The sequence below is a fragment of the Suricata suricatta genome, chromosome 8 (genome assembly GCF_006229205.1).
Source record: "Suricata suricatta isolate VVHF042 chromosome 8, meerkat_22Aug2017_6uvM2_HiC, whole genome shotgun sequence".
Lineage (NCBI taxonomy): Eukaryota > Metazoa > Chordata > Mammalia > Carnivora > Herpestidae > Suricata > Suricata suricatta.
The window spans coordinates 107,323,071-107,344,685 of record NC_043707.1 but is presented as its reverse complement, the minus strand read 5'-3'; the positions used below and the strand labels follow the sequence as shown (position 1 = coordinate 107,344,685).

The following is a 21,615-nucleotide window of genomic DNA, read 5'->3' as shown; positions in this document are numbered from 1 at the left end:
TTACTGCAAAGCAAGTGTCTCTGCTGCTTCTCCGTTTCACTTTTCATCTGCCCTTCCATTCTCCTCCCCTCCAAGTTGTTCAACTTCTAAAAAAAAAGATGAAATTACACTTCACATTATGTAATTCAGGATGCCACCCAGAAAGAAAAATAGACTACCAATTAAGTTATTTAACTGACATGTTTTCTTTTTTAGTATATTTCAAAGAAATATAGACCTGGGTAAAGGTATATGTTTACACTGAGTGAGGCCATCAGATCACACAGTTTGAAACTAAAATATTCCCTCAGCTTTGTTATAATCCTTCAACTGCTAAAGTATAGGATTTGCCAACATTTTTATGCTTTTCTTAGAGCTATTCTACCCGCTTTGCACTAAGAATATCTATCCCTATATATCACCCCACTAGCACAAATTCCTACTTTGCCTTTTTCATCTGAGGATGAAAAAAAGAGTCTGAGGATGAATTAGTGATGGAAACACAGAAAACCAAGCAACTTTGAAAGCGTGGCAATTGATAACTCTAAGAAAACAAAACCCTGTATATAAAAATGTAGAAACTTGTAGGGGATGACAGAACCATTCTTTATCTTTATCCAGGCGGTAGTTATACAACCGCAAAACATTTGCCAAAACTCAGTACACTGAAAAGGGTGAATTTTTTACTCTATGTGATTTAAACCTCAATAAATATGATTTTTAAAAACTATAGAACTGTACATTTTAAATGGGCATATTTTATCATATATAAATCATAATAAAGTTGATATTTTAAAAAGGAAATATAATATTAGTACACTGCATGGCTAAGCTCTAAATAAGCCCTCATGATTGATTTAATAAGAAATTATGACATACCTGTATTTGGGAGATTAGGAAGGGGAGATGGGCTGGTAAGTGAACCGAATCCTTATCTTTCATAGTAGAAATTCAATCGATTATCTAGAACTAAAACTAAAAATGTAGTAGAATATGTTACTTAGAAATATTGAGGACATTACCAAAAGGAAAAAGAGCTAAAAGTAGTTGCTTCTGAAGAGCAAAATCATGAATGAGTATTTTTGCTGAAAAAAAGAAAGAAATGAATGAAGTAACTTCCTAGAAAAAAAAAACATGAAAGGAAAAATAGTTCAGGAGACCTTTGTTCTTCACTCCAAGTTTTATAGAACTATTTGATTCTTTAAGGTGTATACATTATGTACATCTACAAAATACACACTAAAGCGAGAATATGAAAACACAACCTAGGAATAAATTTGGCAAAAGATAAATAAGATTTTTATGATGAAAATTTTAAAACTTTATTGACATATATTTAAAAAGCCTAAAATAAATGGAGAGATTCTAAGTGAATTTGAGCCTAAAATATGGAAGTATCTTTAAGACCTCATAAATGGAATGGGGCACCTGGGTGGCTCAGGGAGTGGTTAAGCGTCTGACTCTTGATCCCACGGTTTTGATTTCAAGCCCCGCATTGTACTGTACTGAGAGCATGAAGCCTGCTTGGTATTTTGTCTCTCCCCTCTGTCCCTCACCTGCTTGTGCTCTCTCTCTCTCTCTCTGAAAAATAATAAATGAACTTTATAAAAACACACACACACACAAGACAGCTCATAAGGGGAAGAATTTCTAAAGCTAGGCATAGAAATCACAAACCATAAAGGAAAAGACTGAAAAATCAATTACATTAAAATTTAAAAGCTTCTATTTCTCCTAGAATCCAGATTGCAGTCTATAAACATGATTCTCCACAAAAAGAAACTAGGCTTTTTTTAAAACCACTTTGTTGAGGTATGACTGACATGTAAAAAGCTGTACATAAGAAAATCAGGTTTTTTAAAAATGTCTGATTTCAGATCTGGATACAATGCAATAAGAAGTACACATATGAAATATTATTGCAAAAAAAAAAGTTGAAATTGAATCCAGTTAACATTTAGATCCAAATGATAGTTTATAAGAAAATACTGGGCAAGAAAAACACATTAAATGACATCAATAGAGAGAAATGAGACACACAACAGATGTGGAAGATTCTATATGACAAATAACCTGTTTTCTTTGAAAAGTCAGTGGCATAAAGCTTCACCGACTGAGCCACCCAGGCACTCCAGACTTGACCATGCCCATAATCCTGATCAATGCAAACATGTCTTAAAATGGGCATATTTTGATCAATGCAAACATGTCTTCTCCTCTATACCTAAACACTTGAGCAATGGTAAAAGACAGAAAAACAAGAAAGAAAACAAAAAACCCACCTACAACTCTGCTAATTACGGTAATTATAATTTATATTCTTCAACCCCAGCTATGCTCCTGATGCTGCTCAGGTCTCCTTCTCGGTGTCCACAGTCAGCTCTCTATCATTTTCCAGTGACAATTCTAAAGCTTCACTACTCACAGGTCCCAATTCCATCACCTTTCTCTCTCTCGACATTCTCAAAAGACAAGCACACATCCTACTTCATCAAGAATGCAGAGGCCTCAAGAGTGAATTATTTTTTTAATGCTTTTTAAATTTATTTTTGAGAGAGAGAGAGAGACAGACAGACAGACAGACACAGTGTTAGTGGGCAAGAGGCCGAGAGAGAGGAAGACACAGAATCCGAAGCAGCCTCCAGGCTCTGACCTGTCAGCACAGAGCTCAACACGGGGCTCGAACTCACAAACTGTGAGATCATGACCTGAGGTGAAGTTTGACACTTAACTGACTGAGCCACCCAGGTACCCCAGGAGTGAATTATTTTAATTCCTGTCTCTCCTTCCCGATATGCATTTGAGTTTTCCTTTCTTTCTTCTTTCAGTGGAAGACATAGCCTTCCTCCTGCCCAAAGTTGCTCCTTCATTCCTTCTTGTCTCCTTGGGGATCTCATTCATCATTTATCTCCTTTCGCCTATACCTCTCCACCAGCCCTTCTGCACTAAAAAAAATTTTTTTAAGTTTATTTTTGAGACAGAGCATGAGTGGGGGAGGGGTAGAGAGAGAGAGGGAGACACAGAATATGAAGCAGGCTCCAGGCTCCAAGCTGTCAGCACAGAGCCCGATGTGGGGCTTGAACCCACATACTGTGAGATCATGACCTGAGATGAAGTTGGAAGCTTAACCGACTGAGCCACCCAGGCGCTCCTGGCCCTTCTGCACTCTTATAAAAATGTTCAAGTTGCTTCCATCTTAAAAATACCCTTGGAGCATCTGGGTAGCTCAGTAAGTTAAGTATCTGACTATAGTTCAGGTTGTGATCTCACAGTTCATGAGTTCGAGCCCCATGTAGGGCTCTGTGCTGACAATGCAGAGCCTACTCTGGATACTCTTTCCCCCTCTCTCTGCCCCTCCCTGACTTGGGCTGTCTCTTTCTCTCTCAAAATAAATAAAGTTTAAAAAATAAAGTCAAGAGAAATAAAATCTTTAATGGGGTGCCTGGGTGGCTCAGTCAGTTAAGCATCTAACTTTGGCTCAGGTCATGATCTCATGTTTGTGAGTTTGAGTCCTGCATTGAGCTCTACACTGACAGTGCAGAGCCTGCTTGAGATTCTCTCTTTCTGCCCCTCCCCAGCTTGCTCTCTCTCAAACAATAAATAAACATAAATAAATAAATAAAATCTTAAAAAATTAGATAAATAAAAACACCTTCGGGAATCCAGACAAAAAGACCAGCTCACTAATAAGGGAAAGAAAGATTTTCACTTGTACTTTTTTGGACAGCAACACCATACAACAGAATCAATGAGAAAATTTAAGATACTCAAGAAAAAAATGTGAGTCAAGGAATTCATATCCGTATAAATTGGCTTTGAAATATAAAACAAAGCCTACAGCTAATCTGCTGAGCACTGATATCATGAAGACTTCTCAAGGAATCTACTAGAAATAAGTTTCAGATAGCCAAATGACTGGAGAGACAAAGACTACGGCCTGGTGGCAATGATCATTAACAGCTACTACATCACAGAAAGAGAGACAATCAAAGGTGCCCAGCTAGCTTGGTAGGTAGACCATGAGACTTGATCTCAAGGTTGTGAGTTTGAGCCCCATATCAGGCTGGAGCCTACTTAAAAAAAAAAAAAAAAAAAAAAAAGAGAAAGAGAGCACGAGAGAGAGAGAGAATCAGAAAAGTATGTGCCTCCAGAGAGAAGAACACAATACCACCTTTGAAAGTCTTGCCCCAAAATTCAAAACCTAAGTTTAATGGAGCCTCTAGGTCCAACTACCAATACCAATATATAGAGAAGGATACTTTAAACACCACAGGGTTGCAATTAACAAAACGCAGACTGTGAAAGGGAAAATGTACCAGAAAAAGACCTAATTTCTCCAACAAGTAAATTATAGGGGCAAAAAGAGAGAGGGAAAATTTATCTATTAAAACAAACATTTCAACCGATTGTAATGCACAGTCCTTTTTTACTTGCCTCTTGATTTAAATAAACACTAAAAAATATTTTAAAGTTATATTTATGAGGCAACTGGGAACTCATACACTGATTAGATATTTAATGATACTAAGGAATTATCAGTTTGTGTTTTTAGGTGTTATAATGGCATTATACTTTTACTCTTATTTTACTTTGTTTAAAAAAATTTTTTTTAATGTTTTTTATTTTATTTTTGATACAGGGAGAGACAGAGCATGAGAGGGGGAGAGGCAGAGAGAGAACGAGACACAGAACTGGAAGCAGGCTCCAGGCTCTGAGCTAGCTGTCAGCACAGAGCCTGATGCGGGGCTCGAACCCATGAATGTGAGATCTGACCTGAGCCGAAGTCGGAGGCTTAGCCAACTGAGCCACCCAGGCGCCCCTTATTTTACTTTATTTTTAAATATTTATTTTTGAGAGACAGTAAGAGAGAGTGCAAGCTAGGGAGGGGCAGAGAAAGAAAGGGACAGAAAATCTGAAGCAGGCTCTGCACTGACAGCAGAGAGCCAGATGCAGGGCTCAAACTCATGAACCGTGAAATCATAACTTGAGTCAAAGTCAGATGCTTAACTGACTGAGCTACTCAGGCTCCCCAGTTTATTTTTTAAAGAGCTTTCAAAAAATGACTTCATCTTACTAATATATTCTAAAATGCTTAGAGATGAAATAGTATGATGTCTGAGATTTGTTTTAAAAGAACACGGGAGGGAGCAAGATAGGTGGGGATATAGATGAAATGAGATTTGCCATGGGTTAGTAACTAGTGATAATGTAATCATGTAATAGAAACATGGGCAATGTTCTATTTTTGTACATATTTGAAATTTTCCCTAATAAATTTTTTTAAAAACTATGGTTTATAATTGCTATTTAATAAATTAAGCAATTATATTCATTAGTATTAGTTGACTCTTAATAAATATTTGCTAACTGAATGAGTTCAGACAAGATAAGACTGAATCATCCATCAACAAATAATGAAACGTTATTGAGGAGAAGATTTAAAATCTAAGAACTTTCATGTCATCAACACCAGTTATAAGAATGGAGCTCACTCACCCAGAGCGTGGGAGAATGAGCCAATAATCTCTCTTGGTAAGTCAGGGAAAGAGGGTGGACAGCTGAAATAAAAAGCGAGAAGCCAGTAAGTCAGCAAAAATTGTGGCATGAGGTAAAGCAAAATGAAGTAGAAAACAGTGCCAGAAAAATAAAACCAAATGAAATATATATGTGTTAGCTAAGAAAACACATAGCAAATATGATGTTCAGCTTCAATATTTAATATGCAGACATGATAGAAGTTTCCACATATAAAATCTATTTAGCAAATGCAATGTAAATGAAAAAGATTATAAATAAAAAGGTGAAATGTATTTTAAACCAAAAATCCAGATAAAACTAACACACTATGTGTGGTCTTTCTCTGAGAAATGCAGAAGCCATGTGGAATAACCTTACAGTACTATTTGGTGAACTCAATCTGGAGGAAGTGGGTAAAGATAAAAGAACCAAAAGCTAATACACCCCCAAATCTCAAAGGGAATATTATCTTACTTAAAATCTTATTTAAAACAGCCCAAAAGAGTCCTCAAAAGTTTAGGAAGCACAGAGTAAAAGAAATAAATTGGTTCAAAGGGGCACTGCTTTCAAACCATGGCAGAGCCTGGGGGTACAGCGTTCTATTTTAGAGAGGTACCCGACGTCTCTTAGTGAGCACCAACAAACTGCCTTCTCAGGCTGTTTCACTTTCTTCAACTGTTTATATGTATTTCCACTACCTTTCCTACAAGATCGTGTTGATCCCAACCAGACAGTTCTAAATTTTGCCTTAGCTCAGGTCTTTGATCTTACTGGCTATTTAAGAGTCTACTATGTTTCTCCACAGGTTAGCTTTTTGCCTCTGCTCTAGGTTGGAATGCATGTGAAGCCAGGATTTCGGGAGCCATTGGTAAAGGAGAAACCAAGTAGAGATAGCAAAGACAGCAGAAACTTGCTAGCCAGAGTTCCGTCTTGAGAAGAAGGCAGAGAGAGAGGATTATAAAGGAGGAAAAGAAATGAGATGAGATTGCCCAGAGTGAATTAATGAGGACTCTTATGTTAGGTTCAAGCCCAAAAATAAGGATCAAATGATCAAAACCATAAGAAGGAGCAGTAACTTGAGAGTAAAGTATCCTATTGGCAGTTACCGTATTTGCCTCCACATGTCCTCTTCTATTTATAGTTGTTGTTACTACTTTTCAAGCCTCTAAGAGTTACACAGGTCTCACATGAGACTTCTAGGATCTTCAGTTCCAGGTTAGGGTAAAAGTATTTCTAAGATTTAGATGTAGGGAGCAAAGAGAGATTATACCTCCATCCTAAACTTTTAGACAGTAGCTGAAAAGAGCCTCTGGGAAGTCCACTAACCACCCTAAGCTTCTAGGTAAACTTGGCCTCTGTTCCTGCGAAAGAACAGAATTATCATTTCATTTTCCTAGTGAAATTTCCCATATTCTCCCTAAGGAAATAAGCAGCTGCACTCCAGAAAGTAACACATCCAACATAATGGTATTGGAAAACTCCACTCCAGTCAGAAACACCAAAACCTACTTGGATGGAAGCACAGAAAAACAAAAAGAGAGGCCAAAAGTGAGTGGAAAATGCCTATTATACATGCACTGAAGACCCTGGCCAGGCAATAAGACAGTTAAAAAAAAAAAGGCATAAAGATTAAAAAGGAAAAGGTAATCATGTTTTTATTTAAAATCAACATAATGATGTATATTAAAAATCCTAAAGGATCTACAATTTAACACAGTCAATATACAAAACACAATTTTATGTCTCTATACAAGCAATAAACAATTAAAAATAGAGTAAAAAGCACCAGTTATAATATCATTAAGGGGCACCTGGGTACCTCAGTCAGTTAAGCATCTGATGTCAGTTCAGTTCATTATCTTACAGTTTGTGGGTTTGAGCCCCATGTTGGGCTCGCTGCTGCACAAAGCCCACTTTGGATCCCTTATCTCCCTCCTAAACTTTTATTTTTGAGAGACAGAGAGACAGAGTGTAAGCAGGAGAAGGGGACAGAGAGAGAGAGAAGGAGACACAGAATCTGAACCAGGCTCCAAGCTCTGAGCAGTCAGCCCCTTCCCTTCTTGCTTGCATGTGTGCTCTATCTCTCTCAAATAAATAAACATTAAAGGAAAAAAAACATCATTGGGGCTCCTGGATTGTTCAGTCAGTTAAGCGGCCAACTTTGGCTCAGGTCATGATCTCGCAGTTCCTGAGTTTGAGCCCTGCGTCAGGCTCTGTGCTGACAGCTCAGAGCCTGGAGCCTGGTTCAGATTCTGTGTCTCCTTCTCTCTCTCTCTCTCTCTCTCTCTCCCCTTCTCCTGCTTACACTCTGTCTCTCTGTCTCTCAAAAATAAATAAACATTTTTAAAAAATCAAGAAAAAAAGAAACTGTTTAAAAAAATAAATAACATCATTAAAAACATTTACCTGGCAAAAATTTACCAAGAGATGTTCAAAGCTTCTACACTGAAAATTGTAAAACACTATTGAGAGAATCTAAAGGAAACCTAAATAATAGATGCTCACGGTTAGAAGAATCAACATTAAGATATCAATTCTCCCTACACTGATCTATAGATTCAGTTCAATTCCACTATAAATCTAAAATGATGAAGACATTATTCAACGTGGTACTTAAGTAAAGACAATGAAACAAAATAGAGTAAACAGACATTAGCTACACATGAATGGTCAGCTGATTTTCAGCGAAGGTGCCAGTGCAATTCAATGGGCAAAGTAAAGTCTTTTTAACGAATGGTGCTGGCACAAATATCCATATAGAAAAAAAATCACACACAAAATTAAATCAAGATGGGATAGACATCTAACCATAAAAGCTAAACCTTTTAGAAGTAAACATAAGAGAATATCTTTACAAGCAAAGCTTTCTTGGGAAGGGAACAAAAACTGTATTAATCGTAAAAGAAAAAAAATCAGTGATCTAAATTTCATCAACAGCGAAAACTTCTGGTCATGAAAAGATACCATTAAAAAAATATAAAAGGGCGGGGTACCTGGGTGGCTCAGTCTGACCTTTGAATTGGAGTTAGGTCATGATCTCATGATTTACGAGACTGAGTCCTATCGGGGCTCTTCACTGGCAGCACGGAGCCTGCTTGGGATTCTCTCTCTCCAGCTCTCTCTCTGCCCATCCCCTGCTCTTGTGTGCACACACTTTCTCTCTCAAAATAAATAAACATTTAAAAATAAATAAAAGATGGGGCACCTGGGTGGCTCAGTCGGTTAGCGTCCAGCTTCGGCTCAGGTCATGATCTCACGTTTGTGGGTTCGAGCCCCGCGTCAGGCTCTGTGCTAACAGCTCAGAGCCTGGAGTCTGCTTCTGAGTCTGTGTCTCCCCCTTCTCTCTGCCCCTCCCCGCTCATGATCTGTCTCTCTTTGTCTCAAAAATAAATAAAACATTAAAAAATAAATAAATAAATAAATAAATAAAAATAAAAGAAAGTAAAAAGGCAAGCCAGACTGGCAGAAGATATTCACAACACATATATGATAAAAGACGTGCATCTAGAATATAGAATATAAAGGACTTTCTATAATCAATAATAAAAAGGTAAACAACTCAATTTAAAAACAGGCAAATGCGGGGCGCCTGGGTGGCTCAGTCGGTTAAGCCTCCGACTTCGGCTCAGGTCAGATCTCACGTTCGTGGGTTCAAGCCCCGCATCAGGCTCTGTGCTGACAGCTAGCTCAGAGCCTGGAGCCTGCTTCCAGTTCTGTGTCTCCTTCTCTCTCTGACCCTCCCCCTCTCATGCTCTGTCTTTCCTGTATCAAAAATAAATAAAAACATTAAAAAAAAAAAAACAGGCAAATGCTTGAAAAGGTGCGTAGTGGGGTGCCTGGGTGGCTCAGTTGGTTAAGCATCCAACTCTTGATTTCGGCTCAGGTCATGATCTCATGGTTTGTGGGTTCCAGTCCCAAGTCCGTGCTGCCAGTACAGAGCCTGCTTGAGATTCTCTAGCTCTTCCACTCTCTCTGCTCCTCCCCACCCTCCCTCTCTCAAAATAAATAAAAATGAACTTTTCCACAAAAAAAAATGAAAAAAGATAAGTGGTTAGCATCATTACCATCAGAGAAATGCAAATTAAAACCACAATGAGATACTACTCCATAAATATCCATCAGAATGGTTAAAATGTAAAAGACTGACGATACCAAGTGTTAATGAAAATGTGCAGCAAATGCAATCCTTATACATTGTCAATGGAAGTATAAACTAGTATATAACCACCTGGAAAACTATCTGGCAGTTTCTAGTAACCTAGAATATTTCCACAAAAAGACTTGTAGAACAATGTTCCTAACAGTTTATTCATGACATCCCCAAATATCCATTAACAGGTAAATGAGTAAACAGTGGTACATTTATTCAATGGCATAAAAGACACACACACACACACACACACACACACACACACACACACACACTAGTCATACTTGCAATAAGAGTCTAAATAATATTATGTTGAACTAAAGAAACCAGACTAAAATTGTATGATTCCATTTATATCTAGTTCATGAACAAAGTTAACATATGAGTTAACTCAGGGGGGTGGGGGACTGGAAAGTTGAGGAGGGCTTTCTAAAAAGAAGTACAAAGGAACTTTTAGAGGTAATAGAAATGTTCTAGATTTGAGTAATGGTAATCAGGGTATATATATATCTGTCAAAATTCATTGACCTGTATACTTAATATCTGTTTATTTTACTGTATGTAAATTATTTCTCAATAAAGGTGAGATGGAGGGAAAGGCCATGGACATTTCTGCATTAAGTTTTTGTTCTTTAGTGCATAGGTAGGTTGAAAATATTAATACATGTTTGTAGTCATCAGAAATGCCTGGAGAGTCTGCTCCCCAATTCAAACAAGATGGCAACATCATCACAGATACAGAATTTTTTCCAAGGGACATCAATTTAAAAACAATTTACATGGATATTTCTCAGTTAATAGGCCACAGGCCACTAGGGCGACTGTGTCTTCATATCCATAAGCACTTGTTAGTATCTAATCAAAGTAGACCAAAAGGTCAAATGTTAATATGTTGCAGGGGTGGGGGTCTGGAATTTTTGAAAGTTCCTTTATATTTCTTTCCAGTTAATCTGTGATCTGCAAAGTCAACTGTTGCTCTGATTTTTATCACTATAGATTAAATTTGCTTGTTCATGAACTTCATTTAAATGGAATCTTCTAAAGCACATTTGAAGTATATTGTTTTTAGAGGTATGTACAATTACTCAAAAATATTGGAAACCAGTGACTGTGACAATTAAATGCCTAAATCTTTAATAATAATCAAAATAGGGGTGCCTGGCTGGCTTAGAGGAGCATGCGACTTTTGATCTTGAGTTTTGGTCCCACATTAGGTATAGAGTTTACTTAAATAAATAAATACATAAACTTAAAAAAAGATCAAAATAAGGAGATGAAAAGTACACGGGCAACAAAATATGTGGTGCAAGAATATATTTTCAAAATAGCATTGTAAGCTGTAATGCACTGGGAAAACAGAAGGTGATATTTATTTTCAATAAACAATAAAAATTAAGAAATAGTTTCTCACCTTAAGTTTTGGATATATTTGGCGCAGAGAATCTGCAGTTCCCTTGTCAGCTTCATCAGTAATACATACAACATCTAGCTTCATTTTCATCTTGAATTCTGCAAATAGAGCCTTTTGGACATCTCTGGTTGTAATGACAATGACTTCTACAGCATGAAAGAAAAAAAGAAGGAAAGACACAAAAACTCATTTACTTAGACAGTGGTTTCACTATTTCAGTTAGATTTGGTCTCTTTCTAGATTTAACTATTGTTTTTTAAGTTTATTTATTTTGAAAGAGGCAGAGAATGTGAGCAGGCGAGGGACAGAGAGAGAGGGAGAATCTCAAGCAGTCTCCATGCTGTCAGCGCAGAACATCCCAAAGGGCTCAAACTCACAAAACTGTGAGATCATGCACGACTTGAGCTGAAACGAAAAGTCGGATGAATACTTAACCAACTGAGCCACCCAAGTGGCTCTTTCTAAAATTTAACAAAAATAGCTAATATTGAGTCTTTTCAATATATTTCACATGCATTCTCTCAATTCTTATAAACACTCATTTTACAAATGAGGAAACCTGCACTAAAAGATACTAAGTGGCTTTGTTCAGGGTCACACAACCAGTAAGCAATGAACTCAAGGTAAAACTCAGTTCTAATGATCAGAGCCCATACTTTAATATATTACTTGCCACTTCTTATTGTAAAGAACTCAGAAGAGCATTCATCAAATCATATACAAACAGGATCACATTTTAAATCTTTATTCTAACTACCGAGGAGCTATCACCACTTCCCACCAAGTAGCCCTCAGTGTTTCACGGAGGATCACACTGAATCCTACTAAGAGGCAATTTCCACATAACAGATGTCTTCATCTTATCCATATAGCTGTTAACCAATGACAGGAAACTTGGGGTTTTGTTATCTCTGGGATCTTTGGTAGGGTAATGTAATTACCAGCAACATATGTTGCTGATGTTTGAAGATCAGATTTTAGTGTCTCTAAAGTGAAACACTTTCCACTTGTTCCCTGATAGTGTTCTAGGTAACAATTATCTCTCCCTTTCACTATAACCATATTTTCCTCTTCTTTCTTCCTTTCTTTCTTTTCCAAATCATTTAACTTTCCTTCCTTCCTTCCTTCTCTCTTCTTTCTTTCACTCCCCACTTTGCTTTCTTTTAGTCACTAACTCATTCATCCAATAAATAAAAATATGCTTAATATGAAAAGGAAAAATAGGCACTGATAAGTCAGAAATGGTTCCTATTCTTAAAAAACTCAAGATGGAGAAATTATACATAGAAATGACTAACTAAGGAAGGCTTTCTGGAAGGGATGGCCTTTGAGATAGGTCAAAATAAACTCCAGTCCAACAAACTTCTCTTCAGCATGTAAATACTAATATGACAAAGATGAATGAGATACAGTACCTGCTCTCAGAGATATCAGTCTCCCATGCCACTAATTATAGCATAAAACAGGCCTTGTATGGTACTGAGATAGAAAAACAAAGTGAGATGGAACCAGAGAGGACAGGGTGATTGGTGCCGTTTAGAATTAAAAGAGATGGTAACATTTTAGAGAGGATGTTTTAGGTAGAGTGGATAGAGTGAAGGGAGTAACTGCAAATATGGGACAGTCTAATAACTGGACTAAGACTCTTGTGTGTGGAGCGAAAGAAAAATTCTAAGCAGATCCTACGTTAACTTCTTTAAACTCATGAATGATCTGAAGAAAAACAACGATTTTGCTATTAAACTCCAAAATCCTGTGTTTAGGAGGCACTCATCCATTCTCTCTCTCTCTCCCTCTGCCCCTCTCTCCTGCTCGCACATGCTCTCTCTAAAAAAAAAAAAAAAAAAAGGAAAGAAAAAAAGAAAAAAGTATTTTCTAAAACAGATTTTTTTTAATGTTTTTTTTTAATTTATTTTTGATACAGAGAGAGACAGAGCATGAGAGATGGAGGGGCAGAGAGAGAAGGAGACACAGAACTGGAAGCAGGCTCCAGGCTCTGAGCTAGCTGTCAGCACAGAGCCCAACGCGGGACTGGAACCCACAAACACGAGATCTGACTTGAGCCAAAGTCGGAGTCTCAACTAACTGAGCCACCCAGGCGCCCTTTTTTTTTTTTTTTTTTTTTAATTTTAGGGAGAGAGAGCATGAGTGGGGGAGAGGAGCAGAGAGAAGGGGGGGGGGAGAGAGAGTGAGAGAGAGAGACAGAGAGGGAGGGAAGGAGAGGGAGAAGAAGAGACAGGAAGGGGGAGAGAGAATCTCAAGCAGGCTCCACACTTAGTGCAGAGCCCAATGTGGGGCTCCATCCGATGACCTGGGATCATGACCTGAGCTGAAATCAAGAGTTGGCCACTCAACCTACTGAGCCACCCAGGCGCCCCTGAAACAAATCTTTAAAAATTTTTTTTTAATGTTTGTTCATTTTTGAAAAAGAAAGAGTGTGATTGGGGGAGGGGCAGAGAGAGAAGGAGACACAGGATCTGAAATAGGCTCCAGGCTCTGAGCTGTCAACACAGAGCCTGATGTGGGGCTCTAACTCATGAACTGTGAGATCATGACCTGAGCTGAGGTTGGACACTTAACCAATTGAGCCATCCTGGCGCCCCTAAAACATATCTCTTAATATCAATGTCATGCAGACCACTGCATAGAAATGCTCTTGGGTCTGTCTCACGAAGGCAATTCTCATAGTGGAGTGAAAACTGGAATACAGGACTGTACCCCAGGATCTGACACTACTTCCATCTGGTACTCAGATGTGCTGTATCTACTATAGGACACTTTGAACTCATTGTGGCCAAAGCTGAACTCATTATATTCATTTAAACCTATTCCTTGACTCATATTACCTTTCCTAGTTACTGGTATCACCATCTAATCACCTAGTCACCCAAGCAAAAAGTAGAGGGATCTCTTCTCTTTTTCCACTCTCTTTCCCCATTAATCATCAACTTTGTCAAATGTTCCCTCTTCTCCATCACTAGTGCTACTTCTTTAGCTCAGGTCCTCTTCATTGCTGGTGTGGACTTCTGTATCAATTTCCCAACTCATCTCCCTGCTATGCTCTTAAAGAGGCCAGTCTCCAACCAATGCCGAGTCCTGGTCTTGTCTTATGCATCCTCTCTCACTCTCATAAAGCTGACAAATCACTGGGAGCAAACATCCCCAAAGTTTTATGAGTACACCTCATTGCCACAGCTCACCTTCAAATCCAACACGCTCAAGCAAGTTCAGTGGGTACCAAATTAAAGGTTTGTTCCCAACTGGAAGCAGAGGTTTGGGAATGCTGGAAGTCAGGTCTGTCATCCGAGATCCCCCTCCAGCTGCCATCACTACTGCTTGAAATTCCATTTTCACAAACAGCTATCACAGAGAAAAACAATTAACAGGGAAAAAAAGGTAACAAAATTCAAAGCACACACATTACTAACCCTGTTTCTATTTAGGTTACTGATATTCACTTACGTCAAATGTGTCTCTTCCAACTCCAATAGCTACAATAAGAAAATCTCCTTAGCTACAGTATACACATCACCTTTATTACATTGTCACCAATATATACTCTTAGCTCTAGCCAAGGGAGATGGACTGAAGGCGAGATATGAATTAAAGAAACCTGGCCCTTTCCCTTGAGGTGCTCACAGTTACGTGGAAAAGAAAAATTCAATAAATTATAATATACTATCATTAGTGTCATGGCAGGAATATATCAAAGATGCAGTAGGCATACATAGTGAAGGTAATACCTAAGTATTCCTAGAAAAGACAAAGAGTTTTACAGGAAGGTAAGATTTGAGCTAACTCTTAAAGGAGTAAGAGTTTACCAAATGGGCTTCTGATAGGAGTTCTAATTTCTTGAAAAAATTTGGAAACTTCTGATTAGAATTAACAGCATAAATACAAGCATACTATCTGAAAAGTATTAAATAACTTAAGATTCCTCCAATAATTCAGCCATCTGCTCTCATCTTCTTATTAACTCCAACTATGAAAGATATTACTAAACACAAATGTAGGGATGTATCTGAACCTAGATTTGCGGAGTCCAATAGTGGAAACAAGTCAGATTAATTCCTTTTTCTAAACTCAAGGTAATAAACAAACTTGTTTGACCTTCAAAAGAATCTCTTTACAGCAGCTACCACAGAAAAGGTGCACAGGAAAAGGTCATAAATCCTTACTGGTTTAAAATTAAAGTACTCCTTGATTTACAATAAATGATAAAACTTTTTAAGTACCAATGTGAAATGCAATGTTCAGGAAAAAAATCTGACACCAAAGTGGCAAATAATGCTGCACCTTCACTGTAATTATGATCAGTCCTGGGTCCCTCATCATTATTTAAACTGCACCCGTTACACCTGGTACACCCAAGGCATGAAGTGAAGGCTCCTGCACAATATCCACAACTTAAAGATATGGTAATTTAAATTTCAGCAACCATTGTCTCAGACAGGAATTTAGCTCAATGTGGTATTGGATAACTTGATCACATCTGATGTTATTATGAAGAGCACAGGACCTTTCAGAGTCAAAAGACCGGATTTTGAGTTCTGGTTCTGCCATTTCTAGGTGAGATGACCAGGGGCCTGACATTTAAAACTCTAAGTGTCCTCAGTTCCTAGGAGGGGGCCTAGTTTAAGCTCACAGACCCTTGAATCAGACTGGCTGCATTTGAATTCTAACACTAACCTGTATTAGTTTTGTGAACTAGGGCAAGCTTCATAAATTGTCTATGTCTCAGTTTTATTTTCTAAGATGAGGATAATTACTACTTCAGAGCGTTGTTTCGAAGAGTAAATGAGTTAATCTATGTAAAGCACACAAAATAATGTCAACCCCACAATAAGCACCATGTTTGACATCATTAGACAGAGGCTAGATCATGGAAAGCCTTTTGTGCCAAATGAACCATGCTGTTGCATAATTCTGGTCTCTGTATTGCTCTTCTTGTTTCCTACATTGCCTTTCTCCTTTGCCTAAAAATCATCTACTTAAGATTTAGTCCAAGAGTCATCTTCCTTAAAAAAAACCCTTCCTAACCTTTCCTACCCTCCTGGTAGAAGCAACTCCTTCTCTCTTAGGTGCTTCCATTCTACTATGTACAGATCATCTCTCTTTCCAGGCTTTATTGCACATATATTTAAATGTCTATATCCTGTGAGTTCCTTGGAGGCAGGGACTGTGTTTGTCACACTGTATTCCCAGTACTTAACACAATTTCCATCAGATGCCTACCACTCAGTGTTTGTGGAATAAGCATCTGTGAACATCACAACAACCTCCTGTAAAAGTCAAGCTCAAACATGTGCAGAAGGGACATTAGACCCCAGGTCACTAGGGCATAAGGTTTCTGCTCTCAACGAAGCTTTTGGTGATAATCAGAAACATAACTAACCATGATACCAGACAGATTGTGAAATGCTTCAATGTCCCTGACACAACTCCGGGTGATAGGAATCACAGCAACGAGTCTCTCGTTAGCTCCCAAGCTTTAAAGGAGGGGTTCATGGCATTTCACACATGCCTACATCATGGCACTCACTGTCTTCTCCTTTTGTAAACTGGTAAGATAAAACACTATCATAATGGGCCTCTCATCTGGACTTTATTGCATTTCTCTTTACATTTCATCGGCTTGCCCCTAAACAAATAAAAATAGGCAGAATAAATAAATGAAGGGCTGAAGTGGAAAGAGTTCAGGCACTGTGCTGAGTGGTCCAGGATCTGGGTTCTCACTCGCTGTGACTTCAAGCACATCTTCCCCTCCCTGAAACTCCTTTCCATCTGTTGCACATGGTGGTTGGCTCACGTACTCCCCAAGATCCCTTCTAGTTCAGCTACTTAACTGCTTGGCCGGGTCGGGCAGGGACTCGACCTGGCGACCCGGGCTCGGCACCCCCACCCATCGCTTGAGGCCTTCCTCCGCCCGTATCGAGGAGCCTGCGTCCCCTACATGACGCGGGTCCCGGCTGTCCCCACCGCGGTGCTCACCCCCAACAGCCAGATCGCAAGGGGCCTGGCGGCGCTAACGCCGCAGCTTTACCTCTCGACTCCCAGCGCTCCACAGCAGCTCCAAGCGCTCCCCACGCCGCCTCCGACTGACAGCCCAAAGGCGCAGGCGCGCGATGGCCGAACAGATCGATGGGATGCGGTGGGCAGGCCTGCAAGTAGGGACGAGCGTCGAACAATAGATTCCTTACAAAAAGCACGCCCTGTGGAGCGAGGAGGCGGGGTGGTCTGTGTCCTTCCGTTCATTCACAAATCTTCAGCGCCAACTGAACGTGTTTCCCAGTGCTGGGCTCCTGGAATCCGCACAGGAACAAGCCACGGTGTCTTGCTTTAGGGAGTTCTCCTACCACCTGGCCCGACTACCGCTCTGTGAAAAGAGAGCTCATTAGGAGCCGAAGTTTTGGGCTAGCCAGTGGAGAAATAGCCAAATACTCTTGCAAGGCAGGGATTGCCAGGCTTTCTATGTCTGCAAAGTCTAATGTGGCGACTCACAACGGCTCTCTGAACCAGACTCTTACAGTATGGAAAACAATCACCTTTAACCATCGAAACTGGAAGGAGAAGGGGGGTCAGTGAAGACCTCATTGAGACAGTGACACTGAATAATGGCTTGAAGACAGTAAGTCAGATGGATATCTTGGGTAAGAGCCTTCCAAGCCGACTAGCTACCAAGTGCAAAGACTCTGAAGATAAGACTGCATATTCAAAAAACAGTAGAGAGGCCGATATAGCTGAAGAGAAGCCAGGTGCAGAATGAATGATGGCAGAGGTGAAAGAGGCAATAGGAGAGAGAGGATGGAGAATTCAGATCTTGTGGGTCTTGTAGGCCACTGTGAAGACCTTGAATTAAGCAGAAGAGGACCATGATTAAGACAGGCTTTTAAAGGATCACTCTGATAGCTGTGTTTGTTAATAGACTCCCTGGAACCAGGGAGTCCACTTAAGTGGCTGCAACTGCATTTGACACCTCAAATTCTGTATCTAGACAACTCCAACAATTGTGAGAGATAATAATAATTGTTTTAAGCAGTTAATTTTCAGGTGGTTTATATGCTATAGCAGATAACAGAAACAATGGCCACTCTCTCTCTCCCACACATTCCTGCAATTTCCTAAACTTTTAGAAGCTTCCTCTTTTTCTGTCCATCACAAGCAAACCTTGTGTTTCTTTAGCTCCTTGCAAATTAAGAGACAGAGTCTAATTTCTGCAATAAAAATAAAGGGAGTTTGACTTCATTCAACAGTATCTATTGAGTGCCTAATATGTGTCAAACAATGTCTTAGATGGTAGATGCTGTGGATATGGTAGTCAGGACTTGTAATTTTTCCCAGACTATCAGCCAAAAGAATAAGAGCTCAGTTAGATGCTGCTGGAGGGGAGGAGGGGGGAAAGACCTGAGGCCATATCCATAAAACCAGCCTATCCTTACTCTGCCTCTCCTTCACTTTAGGATGCTGGTGGAGTTACTAAATAATTATTTATTTTACCAAGTACGTGGGTAAAAGGGAGCCATGGAGTGATTGGCTACAGAAGCCCTGAAACTTGACTACCCTTTCCTTCTGCAGCAAGATACTCTCTCCTTGTTATCAGCTCAGGCAAACAGAAGCCTTGGGAATTACAGTATGTCTTTGAGGTAAGAACTAGTTATTAAGTAAGAACAACATTCAACCCCATATCTGTTATCTATTTTAAAAGCTCATGTTTAAACTAGCAGATGTTTTCAGGGAATTTGTTCCTGTAGCTGACTAGTTGAGGGATTGCTTCAGTTTAAACTGACTTGAAATTATTCCCTTAGGGCAGCAGTTGGCAAACTTTTTGGTCTCTGGGCTCTTTACACTCTTAAAAAATTATTGGGGACCTTACCCTTGGGACACCTGGCTGGCTCAGTCTGTGGAGCATGCAACTCTTGATTCTCTGGGTTGTAAGTTCAACCCCATGCTGGATACAGAGATTACGTAAAAATAAAATCTTTAAAAAACAATTATTGGGGACCCCAAAGAACTTTTGTTTTTATGGATTATGTCTGTCAATATTCACCATATTAAAAACTCAAACTGAGGAATTAAAAAACAATTCATTTTTAAAATAAAGATAATAATACTATTACATGGTAATATAAATGCCACTTTTATGAAAACATAAGTTTTGACAACAAAACAATTAGTGAGAAGAATGCCATGCTTTCACCTTTTTTGCAGCTCTCTTTAATATATGGCTTAATAGAAAACAGTTGGGGGGCACTTGAGTGGCTCAGTCAGTTTTTTAAGCATCAAGCTCTTGATTTCAGCTTAGGTCATGATCTCATGGTTCATGAGATTGAACCCTGTGTCAGCTCTGCACTGATAGCACAGAACCTGCTTGGGATATTCTCTCTCTCTCTCTCTCTCTCTCTCTCCCCCCCCCCTCTTTTTCTCTTTCTCTCTGTGCTGTCCCCCATCCCCTGCTGCTCTTGCTCACTCTCTCTCAAAATAAATGAATAAACATTTTAAAAAAGAAAACAACTGAATTCTTCCAACAGTTTTGATACATTGTTCTGGCTGTATTATATGATAAAGGCTGACATCAGAGAGATACACAATTGGAAAAAGGAGAGCTATTTTAATAGCCTCATCAGATAGTTGTAGTTAATACTGTTTGATACTACATCAAAGCTCAATAAGTGGTAGCTTGTTAAGGATAAGTTGCAATGTAGAATCACTGTTTTTAAAAAATATTTATTCATTTTTGAGAGAGAGAGAGAGAGAGACATAATATGAGCAGGTGAGGGGCAGAGAGAGAGGGAGACACAGAATCTGAAGCAGGCTCCAGACTCTGAGCTGTCAGCACAGAGTCCAACATGAGGCTCGAACTCACAAGCCATGAGATCATGACCTGAGCTGAAGTCAGATGCTTAACTGACTGGAGTTACCCAGGTGCCCCTCTATGGCATTATTTTTAAAGGTTTTTAAAAATTTATTTACTTTGAGTGTGCTAGAGAATATGCATGCAAGTAGGGGAGGAGCAGAGAAAGAGGGAGATAGAAAATCTCAAGCAGGCTCCACACTGTCAGTACAGAGCCCGACATGGGGCTTGAACCCATGAATTGTGAGATCATGACCTGAGCTGAAGTCAGATGCTTAACTGACTGAGCCACCTAGGTGCCCCTAAAATTACTGTGTTAATGAGCATTTTGTACTCTAATACTTGCACTTCAAATGGACATTTAAGCTATGCATGATTTTGAACTTGGACTGATCACTTGTAAAATACTGGTTCACTGAGTTATGCACATCATCCCATATGTTGACTTATATGTGTGTGTGTGTGTGTGTGTAAATTTTTAAATATATTTTTAAGTTTATTCATTTATTTTGTGTGTGAGAGAGACGGAACAAGCAAGGGAAGGGCAGAGAGAGAGGAAGAGAGAGAGAATCCTAAGCAGGCTCTATACTGCCATCGTGGAGCCTGATGTAGAGCTCAAACTCATGGTGAAATCATGACCTAGGCTGAAACCGAAGAGTTGGATGCTTGACTGAGCCACTTAGGTGCCCCTCATTTATTAAAAAAATTACATTTGTTAATATCACCATCAATCTCATCAGAAAAGTCCTTACATATTGGAAAGCTGGCAAGCTTATGATGACAGATACAAGTTTTCCAAACTTCTGATTTTCTCTTTTAAGCTCAAATGTTGTCATTGGCAACAAAATACTGTTAGTGGTTTTCTTTGAAGTGACTGGCTTACTTCATTAATTTTGATAGTTCGTATATACTCAGGGATCAAGGTTTAATAAAATTATGTTATTGCTTCATCAGAGAGATTAAATGAAACTTTGCTTTATTTTTTTATTGCAACTGTGGGGCAGTGAAGAATACAATGCATATTAATAGGATTTGGTATCACTGCTTCGATACATGCCAAAGCACCAGCAGTTTTAGCTACCATTGCTTTTGCATCATTAGTGCAAATATCAATACAATGAAAGAGGCAGGTAATATTTTAGTATCACTATGAAAGTAATTTTGACATGACCAATCCATTGAAAGGGTCTGGAGGACTCCCAGAGGTCCATGGAGCATACTTTTAAGAGCTGCTGCCTCATGGATTCCTTCTTTCTGGCTCCAACTGCTTCTACTACTTACATTATGGCACTCATCCCAAAAGACTGTCATCCCCCTTTTCGTGTTTTCTCTATTACACTGGGAGTCCTTGGAGTAGACAAAGGCTATATTTTAGTTGCTTCTACTAAGTAAAAAATATTGAATAAATTAAAATTTTCTCATAAATTTTCCCTTGACCTCCCATCTGGTGGTGTCAGTTGAGGGCCCAGGTCACTGACATCTCTTTACCTGAACATTTCTTCTCTCTAAAGCATTATATATTATTATCTATATTATGGTGAGCCTCGTGCTATTATTTATTTTTATTTATTTAATTACATGGGAAATACTCAATAAATGCTTATCGAATTCAGGCTGTTCCCTATAATGCTTGTTTCTTGGTCACATTTCTTCCCTAGGAGACATTTATATGTATGTGTTGATCTGTGGCGGGGACCAGCTTAAGAA

The 21,615-nt window shown here is 39.0% G+C and overlaps 1 protein-coding gene across 2 annotated transcripts in view; it reads right to left on the bottom strand.

Annotated features, from left to right (window-relative positions):
* The window catches only part of EIF2B3 (eukaryotic translation initiation factor 2B subunit gamma), a 115,907-nt gene extending 98,691 nt beyond the window's left edge, over positions 1-17,216 (bottom strand). Inside the window, exons 1-3 of one of the 2 annotated variants that reach the window (XM_029949460.1) lie at positions 17,101-17,216; positions 14,258-14,417; positions 11,058-11,203 (exon numbers count right to left, since the gene is read on the bottom strand). In XM_029949460.1, the coding sequence (XP_029805320.1) occupies positions 11,058-11,203; positions 14,258-14,405 (294 nt within the window). In that variant the 5' untranslated portion in view covers positions 14,406-14,417; positions 17,101-17,216. The remainder of the gene's footprint in view (positions 1-11,057; positions 11,204-14,257; positions 14,418-17,100) is intronic. The other variant, XM_029949459.1, reaches the window with a different exon arrangement.
* Positions 17,217-21,615: the final 4,399 nt, after the last annotated feature.